The following is a 26,680-nucleotide window of genomic DNA, read 5'->3' on the forward strand; positions in this document are numbered from 1 at the left end:
TTTATTGAAAAAACATAATTTAGTAGTTGTATGAAAATGCAGTGGATAAGCATTATGGTATTGTAAGCAAGGGGGTTTCGGTTTTGCGTATTTGGCTACTCGTCTTTGTACAAGCAGTTTAAAATTCAAGTGTTATAAAGTGAAGGAAGGCGTCCAGGGCCATCATTGTCCGCCCCGTTAGCTCAGTAGTTATACGCTCCTGGCTCAAGATCACGCGGCTTTGGTTCGGCTCTCGGTGTGTGCGCTTGAGCAACGAATTTCAGGACTGCTCTCCATTCAGAAACACCTAATGAATGGAATGATTTCCCGGCAACAATTCAACAATCTGAAAACTGGACTCTCAGTCCTGGTAACCGGCCCTACGTCAAGAGCCTCTACATTCTAAAATCTACAAGTAGGCCTATGCGAAATTACCAGGAATAACCAATCAAGGCTTTGTCAGTCAAGGATAAAGATTGAAAAACCAACCAATCATGGTTTGCGTCGTCTTTTAATATGTGGTTTGAGTTTATTTTAAATTTGTTTATTGTTTACTTTATAGAATGAGATAATTTTGCAAAAACGAGTAAACTGTAATTTTTTGGGCACGTGACCAAGTGTCCCCCTCCCAACTTTGGATTTGTTGCGGGTTTCTTTGGCACTTTGTTGACGTTGCATTGAAACGGATTAAGACCTACCATCCAGTTCTTAGTTGAGAAACAAGCACGCTGATTAAAACAAAGCTAACTTCAGCAATTTCCCTCATGTTACCCGGTTCTCCAATCACTGCGGAAAAAAGTGTCTTAATTAAAAAAATACTGTAGCCAAAGACAATTTGATTTCGAAGATTTTAGTCAGACTGTTAATTTTTCAATAACAGTCTGATTGAGCGTTTTTCAACTTTTCCCCAAAGCAACAAAAAGCTTTTATATCATTAAGAGACAGCAAAAAGAAAAACATCTCAGAAAATGTCAATTTAACACCAGCAGTAGCGGCAATCACAATGTGACAAATCAGGCCGCATCTCCAGGTGGCCATGGGCCACAATATGCAAATTCTTTTCAGGGTCACTTCTAAAAGTTTGGTGGGTCAGGAAATTAATAATTTTTTTAAAGAAGCCCCCATATGCAAAAAGATTGAAATTCATTGACCAAGAGAATTTTATGCAGCTCATACTAGCCTACTAACATTATTGAAATTCTGATACGAAGAACATGCTCCATAAATAAAAATATTTTTAAACAATTTTACATAGGCTACATCTTCTTAAGCTTCAAATTCCCGCTATTCATGTGAGAGTCAGCTGTCTGTTTATTTTCGTTGTTTATTTAACCCTTCTAGCTATTGTTCTCGAGGCAGAGTGTTTATAGCGACTTGTACTTTTCGCATTTTCACTCTGATTCGGTAATAAAATTTACATGTTTTATATACAATTTTACTTGCAACTTTTCGGATAATTAGTTTTTTGCTTCATGAATTCTATTTGCAATTTTAGCTTTATCTATTCAGAAATAATTAGGTATTTTGGGGAAAAATTTTTTTTACCGGTACGGTAGCCTATGAAAAATGCAAATACAGGTTTTGGTCAAAAGTTACAAAAAAAGTGCGAGCAATGTACAAATTCTATCGACAGATAGTTTATACTACGTAGTCTAATACCTAAGTAGCAGGCTAAAATTATAACAGACTGACAAAGAAAACCTTTTTTTGGTATCTAGCTCAAGCATAAGCGTGCTGGTGCACAGAACATCAGTAAGAGTGAAGAAGAAGGTGTCGAGTGCGGTGGTTCTGTTAGATGCTTGTTGTGAAAGCAAACCGGTGTAAAGAACATGGCTACCAGTACCGCCCAGTGACCCGGGGCTGGCAACCAGGCTTATTCTGCTGCTGCTTTTAAATGAAGTGTTGAGGGAAGGTTTTCAATGTGATTTTAAACAAAAGACTTTAAGAAAGAATTGACTAAGTAAAGTTTTGGTAGATCTGTTCATGTACCGGTATTCTTATCAGACACCGTTAGCATAGCATAGGCCCATAGGTTAATTGTAAATTGAACATATTGGTAATACATAGTAGGCTACATGTTATTTTTTTGCTAGCTTGTGATGTAAAAATCAAGAAGTCGCGATGATGGGCTAATGGTGCTAATAATTATAACTGTAAAACCGAGTCTTAACGTACTGGTAGGCGTAATCAACTGAAACTTTTTTGATGCTGTCGCAACTTGCAATATGTGATGAGGGGAAAGTAACTAACTATAGCTACATTTAAATGGCCTTTCGATTTCCTTGTTTTGTTGCTTCAACGTCAACAAACATTAGATCGACCGAACACTGGTCTAAGTTTTAAGTCCATGTTAGAATTCAAATAAAACCTTTCACAATGACGTGCTTAAAAGTAGAACAAATTTCTGAACAAAGCAATTTACAAGGCTTGCCTCAATGTTACAATCCACTCTCACGGGCACTTAATCATTAAACGCTAAAACTGCGATGTTGAGTCTCTGCAACATTGATTCATTGTTTTTTAATGTTAAGTTTGCATCAGAATGACCAAACGTGATTTTTTTCTCGAATGATTGTTGTTGTGAGTTTAGCTTTACAAATGAGTGATGTGCAGAGACGCACAGTGACCTCGTAGATCAGCTGGTGATAGTGCCTAAGGTTGTATTGATGAATAAATACGCTATCATAAAACAAAATCAGTAAGTCTACCATGCAACCAAAAAAGCAGCTTTATTTGCAAACCACTGGAAATACAGTTGCTTATGTGAAAGTGTTATAACTTTTTTGTTTTGACAATGATAATATGCAATAAAGTATGCTACGATTAACTGCTGCATAAAATCGTTGTTGTTATGTGAACAAGTTTTGTTCAATATTAGTTTACGGACTCGCGAAGTTCCAGACCACAAAACTGATAATAATTTTCTTCCCATTGTTCTCATGAGTTGAATGACAGAACAGCAATTGATATTCCTGGTGAAAGCAAGCGTATGTTTGCGAAGTGAAAAGGACATAAGACTACCTTAAACATTTAGGTTTAAGTCTTGATTCAAGAGTCGCTCAAGGATTAGTTGACGAACAAAAAGCTAGTAGCCCACGTAACACAAGAATTCAAGTTGTGTTTATTGAAATTAAACCAAAATTTATAAGTTATAGAAAGTAAGTGAAAGTTAGCTGAGTTGATTTATGTTGAAGGCCTCACAGCCCCAGGGCCTCAGGTTATTTTCTTTGATACAGCTTTTGCATCAAAACAAGATCAGCAATTTGGATGCTGTTTTATGTAGTATCCGCCATCTTCAGAAACACTTAATTGAATTGCCACGTTTTGTCAACGCTTTTTGTTCGACAACAAAAAAATCAGCAATTTATCAAAGTTTGTTGACACCATATAACAACAAGAGATTAACTTGCAGTTACAAGCTATTGTAGGCTATTCAAAATAGCTTGCGGCACGTTTTGAGATTACAGAGGATGTTTTCTACCTCCTGAAATTCCCACAAAAATAAGACTTGCTTATTCCGAAAATGAACGTTAGAAGACACAATTTCAAACATAGGTTATTGTTCGTGTAAGCCACGAGTAGGCTACACATCAAGTTTGAAATCCATCCAACAATGGATTTTGATTTATATATTTGCTTTTACGACGCAGAAAGTCAATAGTTGATGGTAGCGTTGCATGGCAACTATTCCAACATTGAAAGTGTTGAAAGATCGTTATTTTACGTTAGGGAATATTTTCTATCGTTTCGAATGTGCTATTTGTTTTGTTCGTGCAACAAGCAAGAAGTATTGTTTGCACCAGCCAAAAGTGTTTGACATTACCTTTTATTCAGTATTTTTAAGTCTAAAATAACTCTTTGAACTCCCTTTATGTGAAAGCAAACGTATAATCAAATAAAGGCTCAAACGATGCAGTTAACTGAAATGTATTTTTGTCAATTTTTTTCATCAAGACTAGAATATCAAGACTATCGTACTCGAAAAAATAACTAGTGAGTTTCAGAAAATGCTGCACAATTTTTTGCTTTCACAAAGTTACGCTACAGTAGAACTGTTCAGCGGAGAACTCGTGATGATGACACCCAAACAGACAACCAGAAATAGTAGTTACCAGAGGAAATATATTAAGCAATTGCCTGACTCAAAAAAATATTGTTGCATACAAGTTTCTTACTGCTGGCTAATGTTTTGTTGCTTTGAACCAGTTGATCAAATCAAACTAGCTTACAATAGCTTTATCAAATCAAACAATTCGGCCCGGGTGTGGCAGTATAGTGGCCTGCAAGACAGCCTAGGTTGTACGTACAAAATGCGACAAAAATATAAGAGGCAAAGCTGAGCAAACCGATAGTTATAAACGCTAAATCTGAGGCAAAAAAGATGTTTCCAGCTTATAACTTTCAAGATGTCTTACAATTTATGTCGACTAAGCAAGGACGAGTCCATAATGTCCTTCTAATTTGCTTCAACATGTATTGGACCTTTAGATTTGTTGATTCGGAGGACGTAGAAAAATCCAAATTTTTTGTGTCTATCTAAATGAATACAAAATCACGAGGCTTCCAAAGATGATCAAGTTTGGCATTGAAGATAGCAAAGGAGTGCTTTGCCTCCAGATACCAGTCTCGCATCATACATGAATTATGGTATCGTGGTACAGCACAGCACACCGCATGTAGGCTATTGTATATGACTTTCGAAACAGGAATTGTGCATTATCTTCCCAATCCGTTTTTTATTTTATTTTTTTATTTCTATTAATCAATATTTAGTAAAGTTTAAAAATTTTTTAAACTTTATATTTTGGTGACTCATTATTAGCTTGTATTACTTTTATCTTATGGTTACAGATACGTATAGATAGGTTCAAAGGTGATTTGAAATTGTGCCAATGCTGAACCTAACTAATAAATAGCTCAAAACCAAGCTCTGTTTGTCAGATAGGAAGCCTGCTAAACTTCCATAATGCCGAGGAAAAGTGAATTATTCACAGAAGACCCATTCTATTTGCCAAGGTAAATTCAATTATATCCTTAGTTGCTTTCACTTTATTTCAAATTGTCTAACAATGACAATATGTGTTTAGTAGTCTATCATAGACACAAAAATATATTGGTGCTAGGTCTATTAGCCTATAGTGAATGCATTTGTTTGTCTGATGTGTGATCAGGATAACTTGCAAAGGATAACTTGGAAGAGATGTTATCCCCTTACCCTGCCAAACAAACTTCAAAACTAGACCTCTTATTTTTGTTTCTGATTTGCTTTACCTTTTTTAATTACTATATGTCTGCTGGATTCGATTCAGCTGCATTTGCGACTTGATGTCACAAACTCGCAGACACGCCGTAGGTAAGAAAAGATGAGAAAATCCGAGAAAATCTCGAAAAACTGTCTTCTCCCTTCTCCGTAGCCTAAACCTGATACAAAATTAAAAATGAGCCCTGTCTCTGAAAGACCTTAGCTGTTGTAAAGCGACAATAAATAAACCCATAACATTATTATTATTATCTACACCCATAGACAGGAATATGTCTTTATAGCCTACTTAATAACATGTTTTATGATGAATACCAGTTTTGACTTTTTGCATTCCCATCTATTTCATCCATGCCTTCAACCACCAGAAAACTAGAAATCTTTATAAACCTAGTATGAAAAAGCAATTAAACAGCTTATTATAGCCAACCATAGTTTACGAATCATATAATTTTAGTGCATCTGTTGCGGAAAAATGTCCACATGTTATTGAATACTACATGCCAGCAGAGAATCGTAGGTTAAATCACCTGCCCAGAGAGTACATTTCGTGAGAGAAGTCATGACTCATGAGTCATGATGGTTGTGGCTAATCGTCGTTTTTTTGTTTTGTTTTTTGTTGTTGTTGTAGACAGTTGTGATATTTGTTTACATAGCGAGAAGTGAAAAAATGGTTCATGGCTCTATCGTCAAACTTTGTGCAAACCATGTCAAACAAACAATGTTGTATCATCAAAGAGCAATAAATTTTATCAATTATTTTTCTACACTACACGGGAATCGATTTAAATCATACACTACGTTTAATCATTTTCGAACACTTGCGTTAGACAAAAAATCTCAATAAGGTAAGTCAAAAAAAAATGCACATATATATATATCTTATCGAGGCAGGTTTCAACCACCAGCCAATACTGGAATTGATCGCTTACTATCATTGAAAGTAACGTTTTTGTTCGGTATTGTTGTGAGAGAAGTATCCATTTTTGTCAAGGTTTGTATTATCGCGCGATGTGTCATTCCAAAGATCTTAGCGATTACCCATTGTGTTGTTGTACAAATAAAAGGGTTTTTGTTACCAGAAGGAGATCGTATTTCTACAAAGGACACATTATACTGGTTGCATTGTTCGCCTTGATAGCCAAGAACCGCCTATGTCTATTGAAAAGTACATTTTAACTTTACAATTCTATGACCTCAAAAATTCTCGAGCGATTTTTTTCAAACAAGACTTTTAAAAAGAGATACATTTTTGTTACTAAATGTTTAGGGTAATTTTGAAAGACCACAGTGAGATATCACCTTGCAAATGTCACCTTAGTAACGGTACATTTTTTACTTCTCAGTAGGCCTATGGAGTTAATAAGCAGCATTTTTTCTTTGCAAGGCGCCTGTATAACAATTGATTTTGGCACTCCAACAGTAATATTTTTTTTTACACCGGCTCGTATTTCGTTTTAAATAATTTTTGTACCGTAGTAAATAATTTCGTTCAAAAATAAATTTACGTTTTGTTTGCTAGGTAAGTAGCCTACAAATCAAGGCTTTGGAGCAGGCGTAAATGTTAAGTTGCTCCAGCTCCAGCTCTGGAGCTCTCTTTTATAATAAATTAGCACCAGCTCCTGCTCCGGAGCTTATTGATACCACTGCTCTGGCTCCAACTCCAGGCTCCGAAAAGTGCTTTTATTAAAATACTGACGACATATCAATTTAATTTTTAAAGCTTAAAATTGCCTGCAGTCAACTGTTGCTAAATAAATGGCGCAACTTCACGAAATTTAAGGTACTTTCATCAAAATGTCATTCGGAATTGCATTTTAAAACATATTTGACGTCTGATTACGCAAACAATTTCTTAATTTTGTGAAGGGTTGCTGTTAAATTATGTAAATTCAGCCAATAGTAGTAGCATCTTATGAAATACATCGGAGCCGAACCTATCTTTTGAACAACTGGCTCCAGCTCTTGCTCCAGCTCTACTTGAATTTCACGTAGAGCTCCGGCTCCAGCTCCAGCTCCGTTAAAAATGCACGGCTCCGGGGCTCTGGCTTCAAAGCCCGGCTACTAACCATAATAAACCTCCGATTTGAAGACGGTAGCCTTTTTTTCAAAGCATTATTATTGAATAATAATTGACTTGGTAGGGCTTAAGTAAGCTCAACATACAAATTTTACTTTTGTTTTCGGTAAAACATTTTTTTATTTGATTTTGTGTCGAATTTTCTCTCTTTACGTACATTTTATTTCATTACAAATCACTTGGCCGATAGGAAATAAAACAGAGCTGTATTTTGACAAAAAATCATGTCCAACTTCCTGATACGATAGTTAATCTGAAGGTGGAGGGCAACGGTAAATCATGTGTCTATTCCTCATAGAAATGATGCACATTTTTACAACAAAACAAAGAAAAAGTTTTAACATTTCGTTTACCTTCGAGACAAAACTTACACATTTTCAGGCTGATTGTTTATTACTGTGGTGCGCACTCGTTTCTAAAAGATTCGCAGCTGGTCATCTTCTGATGTGGAGGTTTAGCCTATTATACATTATTTCGTCTGTTTTTGTAGGCAATTTTGGCATACGCTATCATTGATCAATATTCGTTAGTTCTGAACGTACTACAATGTAATCAAGGTTTCAAAAATAAAACCTTTCAAAGTAGATATGTTATCCGTTGCAATCAAATTAAAAAGACAGTTTGTTTTTAATTTCTGGACTCAAAGCTGTGGTTTCAAACAATTGTAGGCTAATGCTCACCAAGCTTCGACAAAAACATCACCAGTATACCTCTTCTCTTCAAACAACTGCTATTGTCAAAATTGTCTAAACTGCAAATTCACAATCTAGACACTTTTATCGTGTAGCCTAAAGAGCAAACAAGCTACGTGTTATTTTGTTTCTTCAGGTACTGCGGCTACCTTCCACAATATAAATATCGAATCGGTAAAACTTATGGGAGACACTCTGTTGACATTCTCACTGATGATTCCGTAAGAAAATCTGGGAATTATGTAATATCAGCCACAGAAGCTACGCGACCGGAAGAAATGGACAGGAGAAGGTTGCTGCTGAGGTCACGGTCTGACAGCTGGGGCAATCAGAATCTCACAGAAGAAATGGTTCCAGGGTACACAGGTTGGTATTTATAAAACTCTCACTTTTTATTATTAAACGCTAATTTTTTTGGTTTCAATTGAACGACAGTTGTCTCGGCAAAGACAATTGTGCAAAACGGTTTCAGAAATTGATTTACAAATCATGACATTTTGCAGTAGGCCTAAAGCAATATTTTTGTGCAATCTACCGTAACGAATAACATTAATTCATCAAAACTAGCAGACTAGCTTGAGCACCGCTATACAGCAGGCACTTGAACATACGTATTTAAATTTATAGGTTACATTCCCAAAAGGCAGCACTACTTTGCCAACACATTCGGAGAAGTATGTCGCAGTGCTTTAGCCCACCACGAGGAAGAACAGGGATCGAACAAAGAAAAACAGACTCAGCTCAAACGCGTGTTTGCTTTGCAATCTGGAACTGTTCGTCCAACTTCGGATGACGACAGAGCTGTAAGAAATATGTTTCAGCTTCGATATTTTCATGTCTATATTGCCATAGACTACCATGTTCAGTTGGCATCGTGTCGTTCTTTTTAGCAATAGAAAGTTACAGGCTAATAACTAAAAATGTTACATTTTGCAATATTGGTTACATTTTTTTTATAAATGATTTGACATTGATTTTTCATGTAGCTAACTGCTCTTGGCTGATGCTGAGCTTCGTCGGAGTCTGCCTCGCTTTCTGACCTAGTCTTATTCTGAAACGATCCCTGTTCCATATCTAGAAAGCTAAAACCTCAATTGCTAAGGTAACAGGGATCAGATCAGAACTGACGATGCACTGAATAAGTGCGAAATATATTTTCTGTAACATCTACTGACAACTGATCCCTGTTACCTTAGCAATTGAGGTTTTAGCTTTGATTTTTCATGGTTTGACTTTATAACAGCGATGTAATTTATTAGGAATGGGGAGCTAATCATTCCCCCAAAGTAAACGTAAAACCTGTAGGCTACCTTCCCTGGGAGTCTGCCATGGATATTATTCTTTGGTAAAAATGGCACGACATCAAAACAGCCATTTTCCGTCAAAAACATTTTGATGAAAATTATCTTTGATATTTTCAGATGATTGATTATATTTATAATTTTGTTGGTAACACTTCAGGCTCTCACGTCACGGTTTCAAACGCCGTTGAACCAACAAGCACCTGACGCAAGAAAATACAAATCCCAGAACGAGTTCAAACCTTACGGTTCTCCCTACTTCATGGAAAACGAAAACCCAATGAAGTGGTTTAAATCAGGCAAGAATTTCTCGAATTGAAAGTTTTCATCTAGTTAATTTGAATGTGTTTTTCGAGCTGAATCACCCACATTTGTGATAGAATTGCATTTGCGGGTTTTGTCCAGATCGTGAAGGTCCAGCTAGCAAAGTTCGATTATTTTATATTGATTCAATGTGTGACGTTGACATTGAAACAATATAAAAAAAAGAAAAAAAAAAGGTTAATAGCTGAAGGATCGCTAAACATGGAATAATTTCTCTGAAAATAACTTTGTCTAGTGAGATGGAGAACCACACAAGATATTCGACAATATCTATGCTGATTTAGGCCTACGATATATTTACTGTAGCCTATGTAGTCTAAAATAAATCGTATAATGAAACTTTATACGATTAACATAAACTGTTTTGTTTGATTTTTATCTTAGGCAGTGAGGCCTTTTTATTATCCAAATTCTGAATATCACTTCTGTGTTCTGTCTTCTTCAAAAACGTAAAGAAAAAAATTTCGAAGGTGTCCGATCTATTTCAAGTTATTTGTTTCTTATATTCAGGTTACACTGGTTTTGTGCCTCGAAGTAGAGAGCTCATAGCGATGGGTTATCCAACACAGAGCAGTAGAGGATTAAGAATGTTTTCTGCTGATTTAAAATCTGCTAGCGAATTAGGAAAGAAAGAAAGCAAACCTATGCTACCAAGAAGAGCCCATAGAGGAGAGAAGACTGTTATTTACCCAACTACCAAAGGGATGATTCCCCATTATACCGGTTATATTCCAGGTAAGCTTCATCTAATTCGGCTGCATTTCGAATTTTTGGTGAGGTTGTGTGGTAACCTCAATGTTGCCTAGAACCCTAGACTACATTTTTCTAAGATGCAGTTCTTCGGCCTTGAACACCAACATCAGTAACTATAGTAGATTAAAAATGTTTTGATCTAAGGATCTTATCCCTATCTTCCTTTTTTGTCCATTTTTTCACGACTTTTTTTTTATCATTTCCTCAATTTGTTGTCTTTTCAGCCGATCAAAAGGTAAGCTACAAGTTACCCTTTTAATGATCGGCATAAGTTGTTGATATGATGTGACTACAACATTTTAAAACGATACACAATTCAAACCGTTACGTATCTGTTACTGTGATTTTAGCCTAGACTATTTAAATATTCTCCAGATTATATTGATAAACCATTGGTGAAAGATTGACGAGAAAGCCTGATCCTGGCCGTTTTGTATACTTGTAGAGGTTTTGAACCACAGACACAGGCCTGGATCACCGAAGTTCACGGAGTAAAGTTTCTGCTTATTGTAGTGTTGCTGTGTTATTCCACCTGCAAGCTATTTCGAGCTAGCATAGTTGGTTCAAGGTTGCGGTTTTCTTCTTGGTGAATCGGGCGCTTATCCAATTGGGCCATCAAGGTAAACCATGTTTAACAGCAGATTTATTTTATGAAGGTTACAAATATGCAATTGGACACACCTATGGACAACACACTTTCAACACGTTGAAACTGCCTGCAACAGATAGAATATCCACCACGGCATGATTGAAGCAGCTGATTCAAACAATAACGGTTACCAGGCCAGCAAAAATCACACCTTTTAGGTTTAGATGTTCACGTAAAAAGTGATTTTGCTAACTGTGCAGACCTGTTTTGACGAGAATTGGTTTCTAACGTGTCAATAACTTTACTACAAATGATCAATTTCGACTTTATCCTTATAAATTGATTCAAGATATATTTTGCCAAATTTTGTTTATAGGCTGATACTGAAAAAAGATTTCAAAACTGCACCGATATTGTAGTTTACATTTTATTGAAGAGTGTAGTTTGATACCGGTAACTATAGCCTAAAGTTGCTCGATTAAAAATCTTTATAGCTTAGATCATCCTGTTTTCTAAGAACAACTGAAGTGTTTTTAATGCGAGCCTTTGAAATTACAGTAGGCTTATTCATTTTTCTTTCTAGCAATATTTTCCATAAAATTTAAAGACACAAGTTCTTTTAATGCTTACTGACGATTCTTTCACAATAGCAATGCACATTGCATTCAGGATGCACAGTATCCTCAATGCAAGTGAAACGTCGAAGGAGGCTAGCTCGTATGTTACACTTGTACTTCACTGTAACAGTAAATTTATATGTTTTTAGTAAAAAATATGAAATGTTTAGCGTTCTTTATGAAGTTCTTCAAAATGAATTCTGTACTTGAATCCACAGCCTATGTGTTTCATCGTTCGATGTGCATCCAATAAATTACGGTAACCTACCAAGGAAATCGTTGTAAGGTTAATCAGGGCTGTGGAGTCGGGCGAAATACATACGACTCCGACTCTTCTATTGAAAACTGGCCGATGCCGACTTCAGTGTTGCCAGATTTTTTAAAACTTGATTTCACTTAAGTTATGATCGAAATTGAGATGATAACTTTCACAAAAATTGACAAGAACAAACACTTCTTATTTTCAGGTAAAGTGTTAGAGTGCAATACGGAAACAAGAAACAATACAGTAATTTGAAAAACAAAAATTTTATTGTTCATCGTTTTGAATTCAGCCGGAGTCGGCCTTTTTTAACGACTCCGAATACGCCAAAATCCCACAGCCCTGGGTTAAGATCCGGCAATAACTCCAGTGACCTGAACAGTCCAGTTGCACAATACTGAGTCGTACCTTTTCAAGATTACTTTTTCTATTTTTACGAAAATGTAAAATAGTTTTAGTACCGGTATGAACAGCAAATACCCTCCACATAATTTAGCATAGTACAAGAGCATTTTATCGTGACACAATAAAGTAAACTAAAAACTGTTGGTTTCTATATTTTGTGATTCAGTAAAATAAGATATACCATGAGCTTGGCAAAAATGGTTCTCTATAGCTTTGCGAAAGTTTTGCGACATTTTTTCATTTGACATATCTTTTCTGCTGCACACACATCTTTTGACTCTTAAAACAGTGGCGACACAAAAGTCTCTGCTGTGCATATTGACACCAATTTTGTCACTCTCGTCATGAGCTAAAAGTCGGGGGTTGCGTTGTCACCCAAAACTTCACATCAGACCTCATGTTTTTTATAAATCAACAATGCTGAAAATATGAAATACCCTACTATATATATAATCAACTAGGAGGTTCTCACCCCTTCTAAGGCCACGCGATATTTTAACCGTCTTTCGCTCCACGAAACGAAAATGGAAGCAGTTTGATGAGTAGAATGACAAAGTGAAACCTTCATTTCGCACTCTGTAGAAACCAAACTTTGATGTAGAAAACATTTAATGATCATAAAAATTTAACACAAATATTGCCTCGCCATCGCTTGGAAAAATCGAGCCTTGCGTGAAGCCTTAACCCTTGTGCCTACTTGTGGCGTATTGCAAGCGTTTAGTTCCGGTCGCATTGCGGCGCTAACAGCAGCTTCTTTTTTCAAGCTTTCGCCAGACTCTCTGTGTTCATAAGCGGCGTGTTCTAATATCTGTACGTTCCATATATGGCCGAGGTAATGAACCTCAGCCGCATCAGTCCTCTCACGATGCTCTTGTAAAGCCTAAAAAGACAAAATCTGTAAATGACCTAGTTCAACTTGCACTGTTAGTATCGTGTCGAAAAATGCGACTATCAGGCATTAAATTTCTTGCAAACTCTCAAACACAGTTGAGATTTTGGACTAATTAATATTGAGATAGAATGTTGTAGCCTACAGCTAAAGAACATTGCTTGAATTTTTTCTTTTTTTTTTACAAACAACGATTTTCATGTACAAGATTATCCTTCACAATAATCGCTCATCATTCACCTTAAAAGCGGTTGAATAATCGACATCCTTCGTCAGCTGACACAGCACAGCTGCTTGAGTGAAGCATCGCATTTGCATGCAGCACTTGACCATCTTTTGCACAACCTGCAACGTCGCAATGGTTCAAATTTCCATGAAAAGTCGTCATTTGACATTTGTAAAACCCCGCTGCCTACTTTAAATATTCTCTATGGAAGATGACATCCCGTCTGCCGAAGTTTGGCTCACATTGCGCAAAGATGGATTATTTGATGAAGGAAGAATACAAACACATAGGCGCCAATTTCATCTCTAACCGGAAAAGTGATGTCACTACGATGCAGCTGCTTCATCCCAGTCAGTAAATTTGTCCTTCTACACATTAATTCAATGTCTACAGACGTTGAATCGATGTAAGAACTGATTTGCTGGCTGACGTGCCACAATTTCCAGCAGGAGAGACAACAATTTCTCACAAACCTGATCGTCATCGTAAGGACCGGTTGAAGATATTTGATTGAAATAGTTGGAGTTGATGGCGCCAAGTAATAGGTAAGCTCGCAATGCGGCTCCGTAGTTATTAAACGCATAATGGAGGTCAGCCTAGAAACACATACACTGCATGTTCTGGTAAAAACAATCGGTAAAACAATCAAACATTTTGACGTGGTGACTGCAAGTTCTTTCAACGAGATGAACAATTTCAAAATGAAACTTCTAAAACTTTGATGAATAAATGTTGGTGACATTGTCGAATTTGGTTTGCGTCGATAGCCGCATTCAACCATATCTTTCCAATCGTTAACTCAAATATTTGTAAAAATGAAGTTTTACGATCAAATTTCTATTAGCATTGTGATACAAATCGTGCATTTAAAACTGAAATCGGTCTCGTAAATTATTGAAATCGCATCGAACCGACCAGCGTACGAATCCATCTCCGGTTGTCAGGTTGTAGATTGACGCAATGAGCCAGGACTTCTCTCAAAGCAAGCGTAACGCAAGGACCGCTGATCGGGGTTCCGTCTAAACCGGTAGGCCACAGCTCGTTGACAACGCCGGAGTGTGGGCAGCATATGTCCGATAAGATATCCGTCCGGCATAGTCGATGCAAATGCACGAGAAGCGAAACGACGATCTAGAAATAGGAAAAAAGTCAGATAGCCTTTCCTGTGCCAGTCAGCTGTTCTACTTGCATAATAAACCATAACACCATGAGTTTTTGTCGTAGCCTAGTGGTTGAAGATGTAGATTAACACTAGAATTACAAAGGTGTCCTATAGGACACCGGGTCTTCTTTAATCTGCAATTGCCGCTTCAGATTAAGAGCTTTTCTTCTGAAACTTCTTGACTTTTAACAAAATTTAGTTGACATGATGTTACCGTGTTTCCGAATTCCAAGAATACTTTTACAAGAAATTATACCGCATTGTTGATTTTATACCCTAGAATTACCACGGTGTCCTATAGGACACCAGAAAACATTTTGCACTGTATTGGCTTAATAACCTTATTTTAAATCTAAACCTCTTTTGCTATCAATAGCTGCCTGTCGAAACTAACTCATTATGACGCAACAGCAAGTCTTTGATTTGTAACACAGCCACAGCAAGGTTTTTACGTTTACATTTCACACACTATAGTACCTATGCAAAGTACCAACCAAAAGCTAAACACAGTCTGTCTGTTATCCACCATGCATTCTACGCCAGATTTGTACGGCTGACAAAAAACCATGTGTGATCGGTTTCTACAATGAGAACAAAGTCGGCGTCAACGTTTTTGATCAAATGGCTTGTTTGTACAGACGCGATCAGTTTCCAGGAGGTGGCCATTAGCTGTATGGGATAACATACTCGATCTCGATATAGCTGCAATCAACGCATGTTCCTTTTTTATAAAGTCGACTCGAAACCATATATTACGAAGAGACTTTATACTCGAGCTCATTGAATGTTTGTACCACCAACTACAAAACAACACAACCATTGTTATGACACCTGGGTCAAGAAAACGCAGGGAATGCTATATAAGAGGCTGTAACAATGCAACGACATTTACGTGTTCCAAGTGTCAGAATCCTACCCGTGGAAAGTGTTCGCAGAATGATTCAAAAGTTGTTTTTGTGAAATTCAGCGGGTGTTGCAAATGATACTGTGATGCATTATATATATGGCCGGTCACAAGTGTACTCATTTATGTTTCTTTTACATCTGTAGGCTAGTCTAAGATTGCTAAACCGTGTCCCATAACGTGCTTATTTCTTACGCTTTTTTGTTCGAAATGGGTTTTCAACAATACCAGTTGCATGCAAATGTGTTTCTTAGGAAACTGCTTTCATTTGTAATGCATAATAATAGTTAAAACACTAGAAGTCAGACAGAAAAACGCTGCATTACTGAAGGTGTCCTATAGGACACCATGGTAATTCTAGGGTGTAAAAAATCCCGATGATTCTAGTGTTAAGTGGACGGGAAGGCAAGGAAGCAAATCTTCGTGTCCACTATCAGGTGCCTAAAATGTCTTGCCAAAGACATAGCCGTATGCTTTTGAGAGGTGTCGAACCGCCCTTGCAGGGTATCGTACAAAAGCCCTTAGTACTCATCTAATTGCACAGCCGATGCCAATCATGAGTTAAAACAACGATATTACAAGAGTTGACAAAAAGAAAGCATTTTACTCTACTATTTACATTTAAAAAAGCATTTTCCAACAAGGACGCAGCTTTTTTGATTTAGACATTTATATAGCATGCAATTTCCTAGGAAGTTTGAAAACTTTGACAAGAAAGGTTCAACATGGCAAAGTAATAATGCATACCTGCAACACGGACGGATTTTTAATTAACTTGACAAATTCAAGAAACGCTGGTCTGCTTATGATTGCATTTTGCGGAAGAAGATTTCTCAGAGGCTCAACTTGCTGTTTCTTCGCTTGATTCCGTCCACCAGTGCCACTGGTGGACGACGTTGGAGCAGCAAAGATTACCATCGTGGCCGACCACAGCTCACTAGCGGGTGTCCTGGCCTCCAACGAGCGGTCGATGACGCCCACCCGCACGGCGGATACCATACTAGCCAGTTTTAAACAAGGAGAGGTTGTGTGCGATCGGGGAACTGAACAAAAGACGGAGAATTTCATTTTACAAAAGTGCATTGCAAAAGAAACGTTACATTTAAGCACACCAACACTATTCGTAATCAGAAGAGTATCAAAAAAGCAGCGATTATATTTAAAGGACATGTGAAAGTAAAGATAAATACTATCTTGTTATGTAATGCAAAGCTATTTTGGCGTTAAAAAAATTAACGATGGCAAACCCTAAGACTTTTCATTTTACAACACACTCAGCCTGCCACTTGTGATCGACTAACCAGCAGAGAAAAAATTCAAGTCTTCCAAATTGAGCAACATGGCAGTGCAGAGTTCGACCAAGTGCGTCGGGAGACTAAGGTGCTTTGCTCCTTCGTATGACATATTCAGCACGTGACGACATCTTGTCACGACATCGGATAACTGGCCACGCAGTTCTTGGCATTCTTCTTCGGTCGGGTATTGCAGGCTGAAGATTAATATCGTTCATCACATCAATTTTGTTTATGAATTCCACAGCGTGACCTCGCTTAGGCAACAAGTCGGTCGAGAATGAAATATAAACCTTACGTTTCATCATGGAGCAAATCCAAAACTTCAATTCTAAGCAACTCATGAGATGCGAGTCTCTTCAACTTTGCTTCGTCATTTCCGGTGCACGAATTCTAGAAATGGAAACGTATTGAACAGGATGAAAGATCGTTTTCAAAGTAACTCGTTGGCGTAAATATATCCGGTCCCTTCTGGGTCACAAGCTAAAGAGGGGAGGGGGGGGATTGGCACCACCGAGTCTCCAACCACGTTCACGCAGTCAATAAAATGCTGCTAGACCATGCAAGTTCAACAAAAAACAACAAAAACAGTCAGTTGATCATTACACAAATATACCTGTTTGTCAAACCAAACCTACCTGCAAATAAGTTACTAAGTTCTTTGCTTTGCTGTAATCTCGATCTTGGCAGCAGTGATGCGACTTTGCGAAAATAAGATACAGGTAATCGTATTGCATTGCGTCTTTTGCGTAGGCGGATAAAAACGAGACGTAGAAGGAACTCAATTCCCATCGACTTGATAGAGTGTGGAATTTCCTCCCGCTAGTGGCGTTATAGAGTTGCGCCAACGTTTCCTTGACATGAGAAGGGTCAAAACTGGTCAGCAGAGTTCTTTCCAAGTCCGAAACAACTTCCTGATTAGATTTCGTCGGGGATGACCCATCAGGACTTGCAGGAGATTCGTTTTCAAGCACCAGAGGCCGCAAAGCATCGGATTGCAATCGTAAAACAAGCTGTTGAAGGTTCTGATCGGGAATTAATTGTTGCGTTATCTGAAAAGCAAAACCTTTGATGCAGCAAGGCAAACGAAATAGAAAATGAGAACGATGCTATGCTCTTTGTAATTCAGTTACAACTTTCCGGTAAGCATTGAGCAAGCTTTATCTGAAGCCTTTCAAAATATTTGCGATTAATTTAAATGAATTAAACTTACATAGTAGCGTCAACAGTGAAAACATAACACCTGTGAAGCACATACACTACACGCTGAGTGCACACCTCAAAATTGAGCAGTTGTTCTCGTAGCGCTCTGTCCGAGAGGTTGTTTGCGAGAGAAAATAGAAACCTCCCGAGCCGCTTTCCCTCCATCTGGCTCATGTACTTCGCTATTTGTTGGACGAAACCTGCAACGCAGAGTGGTTCAGTATAATCGTTACAAATAAAAGAACCAAATATTTAAACGATGGCGTTAATGTTAATTCGATGAAATCATTTCTGAAATTTCAACCTGAATATAAATCTTGACTATAATCTCTGCTGCAAGAACATAAGCGATGGTGCAGCAATATCATTTATCGTAAAGATAAAGGTCGATCATTACCGTACATAATTCACCGTGTATAATTTTTTTATTCCGCCACTCAGCCAGAATATCATTCTGCAATTGCATTTATTAAACATTTGCAGACATCGAATCAATGAAAAAGTCTGATTTGCGGTTTGCTATTCCTATAACACACCATTAAAAGTAGCACAAATCCTCTTGCAATGTATTGTTGTATTGTACTACATACCGACAATGCGCTGAAGCCGAGCCACGTTCATGTCAAACGTCCACAGACTGGTGGGTTGCTCCATCCCGCGGACAGCTCTACGCACAGCGACCGACCACTTGATGTCGAACAATGTGTCGCTACCAACACGACCCTCCACATCAGACTCAATCTCCCGTTCGACCTAAGCAACGAACATGTAAAGCGTGATGTTTTGGAACAAATAAGTTGAATGGTCAAATTAAGTTTTTTGCTTGGAATAGCAGCCAAAGTACTGTGAAGATTATATTAATATATGACAATATGTACTATTGAATAAACCATGACCAATGACCATGAACAAAGAAAATTACCTCGGTGGAGGTTAATTTAATGTGAAATTTCAGAGCAATAATCAACAAGCGAAAATATCGCACAGATTTCATTCAAGTACGAACCTGATCGAGAAACGACGATGAGAGCTCTTTTTTATAACAGTCTTCAATGATAACTTCTCCAAGTTCACGTAGAGCGGACCCTTTTTGCTTCAAACAATCTTTGACTTTATAATACAATCCATCGTTGTCTGTCACCAAATCATCCACTGAAAAAGATAGCCTTACTTAATCACAGTTTCATTAAACCTAGAGAAACACTTGAAGCGAACAAAAGCGGTTCTTTTAAAATCTCTTCAACGTTGGTGATATAAAAACCCCATCCCAACAAGCAAACGTTGTCGTTTTTGCATCGTTTCACAGTCGTCAAACAGACATATGCAACATCTGCAGACGTTGAATCAATGTCAAAATGGTTAATTTGCTGTCTGGGACACTCCTACCTGATAGGTTATTGACCATGCCACAGGCCATCCGGTAGCCATTCAAACGGTTGACGTCGATGCTACAAAATCCTGAGTCATCTTCTCCCTTCCGTCGTAACCACTCGCTATTTGTCAAATAACACTCGAGTTTATTGAAATGTATTAAACTACTGCAGAGCAAAAGTTGCCTTTTGGTACAAAAGGACAATTAGGCTAAAGAAGCCACTTTAGCGTGTTTCTTGTATAGTAATTGAACAAGGACTTAAACCAGAATAGAAAAATAATTTTCTAATGCGATTCTTCCAGAAATGAACCTCCACATAAATCTAGTGATTATTTAGACCCTGGCAGCTCCAGTCAACTACGCTTTACACATGTGCTAACAAGATCATATAACTGAACATAGTTAACTAAGAACACACTGACCCAACGTGTCCAAACATTTCACCAGCTTTCTCGTAGAAGTTGTGAGCGAAGTGCATGCAACCGAGATCAAAGCACACCTGGGCATGGAGCTCTTCACAAGATACTTTCATTCCAGCTGGAACAAGTCAGAAAGGCATTTCAAATGCAGCTATGTAATTTACAACCTACAGTTATGCAACCACCCTGCCTACTAGACATATCTGCAGTGAGTCAACAAACATTTCTCAATATTCACTATTATAGCATAAAGTGCATAGTGCACAAATTTTTTCGATGAAATGCACTTGCTTTACATGCAGAATGAATGATTATACAGGAGCAACTTTCACATGTCCTACAACGTAGTGACGATTTCAGCTCCTGGTTTATTGTTCATTGCATACCTGGATCTTCATCGAGCTTGAATGAATCGTGGGATGCAAACGTGTTATGGTTCGGCAGATAGACGGCTCTCTTCACGTGGATTAGCACAGCTTCTAAGTATTGAACAACTTCAAAAATTTGTTCTTTTAAAACTGAGAGGATCTGGTCACGGATCTCATCGCAGCGCTGCTGAGCATTTGCCTGAAAGAACATCGACAAAAACAATAGCTATTAAAACCAAATCAATGTATTTTCAGGATTGAAATTGTAAAAATATTGAATATTGAGAATATTGCCAGCAATACCGGTACAACAACTACGTATATATACGAGTAATTGTAAGAAACTCGCTATTGTAGAAAACTCAAATACTCGATTACTCGTATATTGCAAGAAAGTTCCAACATGGAAAGAACAGGTGAAAAATGAAACAAAGTCCAACAGTAGGAAAGATGAGATGGACAGAACGAGATGGAAAATTGGATTAGTGACAATCGCTGCAAGAAAAAAAAATCGGCTACCCCCACTAGTTGAGACAAAACCGAGTGCAAATGACGATTATCTAAAAACTAAACGCAAATTTTTTTCTAAAATAAACTCTATATACATAATCATTATATAGATACTACTTAAGAGCTAAAACCTCAATTGCTAAGGTAACAGGGATCAGTAGTCAGTAGATGTAACAGAAAATATATTTCGCACTTATTCAGTGCATCTTCAGTTCTGATAAAGGGCAGTTAAAGCCTACAAGTAATGTTTTAAATAACATTACAGTGACGCAATAATGTCAAAACATGAGCGTAAAAATTGAAATAATGCTGAATGAAAACTAAACCAAGCCGGCAGTAAAGTAAATTACGTATCAAATATAAATTATAAACGAAAATTGATGAAAGAGCGGTGAGCAAAGCCTGCAAATGTAGCGTCGTGACAAATTACAGCAAAGAAAATAAATTATATGCGAAACACGGCAGTCAAAGGCAGTGATAAGCAAACTAAGCACAGCGATAAATAATTAAATAGAGCGTCATGGAAAACACAAAATGTAGCGTTGTGGAAAAAAGAGTAGGCAAAGACGGCAGTGAATAATAAGGCAGTAAAATATTGAAAAAATACCAAAAATGTAGTGGAGCGTCAAAAAATTAAACTTGTGGCAGAATTAATTTTTGGATATTTATTTTGGCATGTATCCTATGTATCCATTTATCTTCACAAGCATCTAGATTATCAATATTGGGTTGTTCAACAAATGTGACATTGTAGCATTGGGAAAGTTGTAGTTCAGTACTTAGATCATGAAATACAGCAAAATGTTTTAATAACGCAGCCCTGTCATTATTAGAAGAAAAATCGAAAGTGTTCCAAGTTGCACGATGGCCTGACCAGCGAACCGAAAATTTATTAACCGTTTGTCCAACATATTGTTCATGGCAAAGTAAACATGTTGCTACATAAATCCCATAATTGCTGCAATTGAGTTCCTGTTTTAACTTAAAAAGTCTTTGCGGAGTGCTCAAAGTCGTTGTGCGTGAAACCATTGACAAGCGATGATGACCATGGTTACCACACAACGACCACAAGGGGCAGAATAACCTCTTTGTAGAATAGAAGATTGGATTTTTTTTATAGAACTTTGTGGTTTGTAAGATAATTTCCAATTGTTTTTGGCCTTGTGTATGTGACCATGACATCAGGTTTAAGTTCTTTTTCTTTTTCACTCTACTTTGCCATGAACAATATGTTGGACAAACGGTTAATAAATTTTCGGTTCGCTGGTCAGGCCATCGTGCAACTTGGAACACTTTCGATTTTTCTTCTAATAATGACAGGGCTGCGTTATTAAAACATTTTGCTGTATTTCATGATCTAAGTACTGAACCACAACTTTCCCAATGCTACAATGTCACATTTGTTGAACAACCCAATATTGATAATCTAGATGCTTGTGAAGATAAATGGATACATGCCAAAATAAATATCCAAAAATTAATTCTGCCACAAGTTTAATTTTTTGACGCTCCACTACATTTTTGGTGTTTTTTCAATATTTTACTGCCTTATTATTCACTGCCGTCTTTGCCTACTCTTTTCCCACAATGCTACATTTTGTGTTTTCCATGACGCTCTATTTAATTATTTATCGCTGTGCTTAGTTTGCTTATCACTGCCTTTGACTGCCGTGTTTCGCATATAATTTATTTTCTTTGCTGTAATTTGTCACGACGCTACATTTGCAGGCTTTGCTCACCGCTCTTTCATCAATTTTCGTTTATAATTTATATTTGATACGTAATTTACTTTACTGCCGGCTTGGTTTAGTTTTCATTCAGCATTTTTTCAATATTTACGCTTATGCTTTTTCAATTTTTACGCTCATGTTTTGACGTTATTGCGTCACTGTAATGTTATTTAAAACATTACTTGTAGGCTTTAACTGCCCTTTACCAGAACTGAAGATGCACTGAATAAGTGCGAAATATATTTTCTGTTACATCTACTGACTACTGATCCCTGTTACCTTAGCAATTGAGGTTTTAGCTTTCGAGATATGGAACAGGGATCGTGTCAGAACAAGACTAGGTCAGAAAGCGAGGCAGACTCCGACTCAGCTCAGCAGCAGCCTAGAGCAGTTAGCTACTACTTAAGAGGATTGCACCTGAAAAATATTGATAATAATTTATGTTCGCAATTCGCAAAATATTGAGTTGAAATTGAATTACCTGATATGGAACTGACTGTGGAACAGTTGGGGTAACTCTACCACCAGGTTTCGAAGGAAAAGTAGATTTAACAACAGTTCGGGCTGCCCAGCAGCAATATAACACCACAGCCATTATGCTGTGATCGTGAAGTTTTTCTAAGGCGCTTCCAAGCTCATTCTACATACAAATATAATGCTATTTAAAATTTGGTTACACAGCAACAGAGGCTCATATGTCTGACATACAACAAGAGTAAACTAGCAGCTGAGATTTCAATAGCAATTAAGGTACATAATAATAATACATACAAGTCATGCATAAATTACACACAAATACACATTTAAATTACACAATACACATAAACTTCAGAAGATCTGACAAAAAAATGGCTTTAACGTTTTTGTAATTAAAACATGCTTTATAATCAGAAGTAAAATATCAACAAGCAACCCTGCTTAACTAGCAACCATTCTGCTAAAAGACAATATTCATATATATATTCGCAGTGTGTCTTTACCTGAGGAGCAATAGGTATGGAAACTTTACAAGTTTTCATTAATTCCATCAACAACTGGTGTCTGGAAGCAATGGGCAATTCTTTTTCAAACGTTTCCAGCTTCCACTTGAGCAAGGCGGCTGTTTGCAAGGCTAAAGTTTTTAGTGACTTATTCCGTTCATTGTCAGGTGGTGGCAATATTTGACCTTGCTCATTAATAGGTCGATTAGCCTGCACCAAAGCAAATATGGCAATTACTGGCATGTTGTAGTATTGTACTGGTGAAACTTATATAATAAAATATACTGGATAAAAGCCATGCATAACATTTATAAGCATGCGGTGAAAAAAAGTGAATTCAACCTATATCATATCCCTTTTTGATTTAACAAGACTGGTAACAAAGTTTGATTAAAAAAATATAAGCTAAACTTAATTCCTTTAACTAGGACTTTCAAAATAAAGCTGAGGATTCAGTGAAAAACGTTTTAAGTGTTATCACTTGTTAATCAAGAGACCAAAGTTTGACCATTTGAGTTAACGTTGTGAGTGACATGTGGTTAAGACAAGACACACACCTAAAGGAACATTTTCACAATCTACACATTATATACCGTATATCAATGTATTTTTTGGGTTTGAATGAACGTTCTTTCTGAAGCTGTGCTGTTTAAATACCAAGGTGCATTAAAGGGTAAAAAATGGTAGCCTATCAATTGTGTTATTTTTTGATACGTTTTCATGTATAGTATTTCAAAAAGGCACAAACTGTATTCCCGCTTGCTTTGCAAATTGAAAAAATTACAGCAGTGTTGGAATTCTCTAAACATGAACATTTGTGAGAATAACACAGTTGAACAGTATAGCAAACTGTGTGATGAGGAAGTACAAATACACATTATACAATCCTGTAATATTGTTAATAAAAACTGATTGACAATGCTTCATTAAAGTGCCTCTGACAGGAAAATAAATTCGCTAAATTTACCTAAGATACCAAAAAGATGACACTAACAATCTTCCCTGACCAGCAAATCGCAAAAAATATCAACAGGCTACTAAGTTACACGCTTGCAAACTTTCGTTGACATCAGCGAATCTGGCACTCATTTGATTGCGAAAATAAAAACGGCAACACCGCTGTGACGTCACAGTAAGCGGGAAGGATACATTCTTTCTCTGTGATGACTTGGTCTTGGTAAAGTATGGTACGGCTACTGCAAAACGTGAATGTGTGGGGCTCTGTTGGTCTAAAGCATGTGCAAATTAAGAATTACCGAAATGAAAAAGTGAACTTACTATTACTATCACGTTTCGATCAAATAAGTTGAGTTTACTTTTATCAAACAGCATCTCAATTCAATTGAAATTGCAGTTTCATAGGGCTACAATTTTCATTCTTTTTTATTTGTCCTAATCTGGCTAGAGCCATTTGCAGTGTAACAACAGTATCTCACAAACAGTCACCTTTAATTTATGGTTGAGGCAATGCCTACAAATTGCTGTTTATGTGACATTGTCTGTGACAAAGACCGTGTGCTTTCTTTTCCCACGAAACAGGGTAGCCTACTGAGAAGAAAATGATCAAAGTTTTCTTCAAGTGTTCGAAAGTGGGATGGGCCATACAAGACTAGTCGTATATGTTCACATCACTAAAGATGATTTTGTTAATACCACTAAAGTAAAAATGCCTACACCCTACAGGCATGTGTTAGAGTGTATACTACAGGGTGATGCTCTCGGAAGCAACAATCGGATTGTGATGCCGTCATGCATTGTTTGGCGAATCCGAAACAATTTTCCAGATCCAGATGGCCGCTACACTGGATTTCAATGGCCAACTGAAGGAACATTATGAGAGAGAGAGAGAACTTTTATTTATTTTTGAATAGTGATGATGAATTAAATATGAATGATGATTCGTAGGCTACGATTTCTTCATTTTTCACTTCAAGTATATTTTAGGTTTTGTAGGAACGTATCCAGTACAGTTTTATTAAACTGCAAAAAACAATAAATCTTTGAAAAAAGCAACCGCTTGTACCAACTCCGACCAAATTGTGATCCACCAATTACATCTAGGAAGCGTTTGTTTCATCCGTTGCTAACGACGTCCACTTAGGATGACGTAATACCACCAAAGTCGTCCCAGAGCAGTGGAATATGGAGTTTCGCCTGTGGTGGCGCTGCGGAGCAGTCGTTTGATTAAATTACGCCCTAACCAGTCGAGCTACGAGGTTAAGATTAAAAAGTTCGCTAAGTGTAATTCTGCGCTAGGAAATGCTTTAAAAAGTTACCGTACTATACTTGGATCCTACCAGTCAGGGGCACTTTAAATGAACAATTTAAAAGCCTTGTATATTCTTCCAAAATAATGCTATAACAAAAAAATATTGAACATAAAAAGTTAAAAACCTGTGGATTTATTCTGATGTTTTATCAATACCGGTACCGCATGACTAAATTCTTCAAAGAAAACAGGTATAATAATTATTAATATTCTAGCAGAACATAGAAGATGCATAGGCCTATAAAGCACATGCATTTTAAATTTATCACAGTCTCGGTAAATGATTTTGTTTGTTTTCTGACTGAGGTAATTCATGAAGACCTGCATAAGATCTGTTATTTGTTGCCAAGTGTAACTTTTTAGTAATGCTAAATAATCTCATTTATAATTTTATTGCCTACCGTCAGCTTTAATAAATTTTATGTCTCCCAGCTCCATATTTAAACTCCAGTTCCATATTTAAAATTGGGAGTTTGTAAAATATTGCTTTTGTAATGATAAAATTATTTATATAACTTTTAATGTTAAAATGCTGAAAAGATATATTACCACTGCAATTTAAAAACATACATCCAAACCTGATCATAAAATTGCTTGATTAGGGAACACCCTGAAGGTTCTGGATCCAAGCCAGCAAGATGCTTTGACAACAAGTCTTTTTTAAGAAGAAATTCATACCAAGCTGGGACATTGTTGGTATCTGGTTTCACGTAAGTGCTTGGATACAGCAGTCCAGTTATAGACATATTTAAAAAATACAAAACCTCAGCAATGATGTTAGTAATACATTAAGTTTTCAAGCTATGCACGATGGCCTTCCTAAAGTGCACAGATATCCTTTTGAGGTATTAGAATTTAAATAGGATAGCTAAGAACATTAAGCACTAGATTTCACTTGTCATTTGGAGGCCTATTTGTAAGTCTACTTCTAGGCTTAACGTAGGTTTATTTTTACAACTGATTGATAAAGCAAGAGTTTTTCTTTTTCTTTTCTAGGTTTGGTGGCTGGATATTTGCATCTAGCTGCATCGATGCATATTTTAAACTTTTTGGTCTTGCCATTTTTTTCTTTTTTTGTTGGTGTTAAATTTGTG

General features: G+C 37.0%; 2 protein-coding genes across 2 annotated transcripts; one reads left to right on the plus strand and one right to left on the minus strand.

Moving 5' to 3' along the window:
* The first annotated feature begins 4,834 nt into the window (after positions 1 to 4,834).
* Positions 4,835 to 11,789, plus strand: LOC145773981 (ciliary microtubule inner protein 2B-like). Its single transcript, XM_082585112.1, has 6 exons — positions 4,835 to 4,995; positions 8,148 to 8,377; positions 8,639 to 8,814; positions 9,473 to 9,611; positions 10,147 to 10,371; positions 11,046 to 11,789. Exons 1-6 carry the CDS (start codon positions 4,946 to 4,948, stop codon positions 11,135 to 11,137), a joined length of 912 nt encoding a protein of 303 aa, XP_082441238.1. The 5' UTR covers positions 4,835 to 4,945; the 3' UTR covers positions 11,138 to 11,789.
* A 594-nt stretch (positions 11,790 to 12,383) lies between these two features.
* Positions 12,384 to 26,401, minus strand: LOC145773971 (integrator complex subunit 8-like). The gene is made up of 17 exons (XM_082585102.1): positions 26,165 to 26,401; positions 23,318 to 23,527; positions 22,819 to 22,977; positions 20,116 to 20,296; positions 19,733 to 19,847; positions 19,325 to 19,431; positions 18,945 to 19,090; positions 18,529 to 18,691; positions 18,014 to 18,138; positions 17,374 to 17,787; positions 17,034 to 17,128; positions 16,745 to 16,932; positions 16,191 to 16,486; positions 14,293 to 14,508; positions 13,851 to 13,973; positions 13,392 to 13,496; positions 12,384 to 13,142 (listed from the first exon to the last, which is right to left on the minus strand). The coding sequence occupies exons 1-17, from the start codon at positions 26,330 to 26,332 to the stop codon at positions 12,888 to 12,890; spliced, it is 3,066 nt and encodes a 1,021-aa protein (XP_082441228.1). The 5' UTR covers positions 26,333 to 26,401; the 3' UTR covers positions 12,384 to 12,887.
* Positions 26,402 to 26,680: the final 279 nt, after the last annotated feature.

Source organism: Aplidium turbinatum, chromosome 1 (genome assembly GCF_918807975.1).
Source record: "Aplidium turbinatum chromosome 1, kaAplTurb1.1, whole genome shotgun sequence".
Classification (NCBI taxonomy): Eukaryota; Metazoa; Chordata; class Ascidiacea; order Aplousobranchia; family Polyclinidae; genus Aplidium; species Aplidium turbinatum.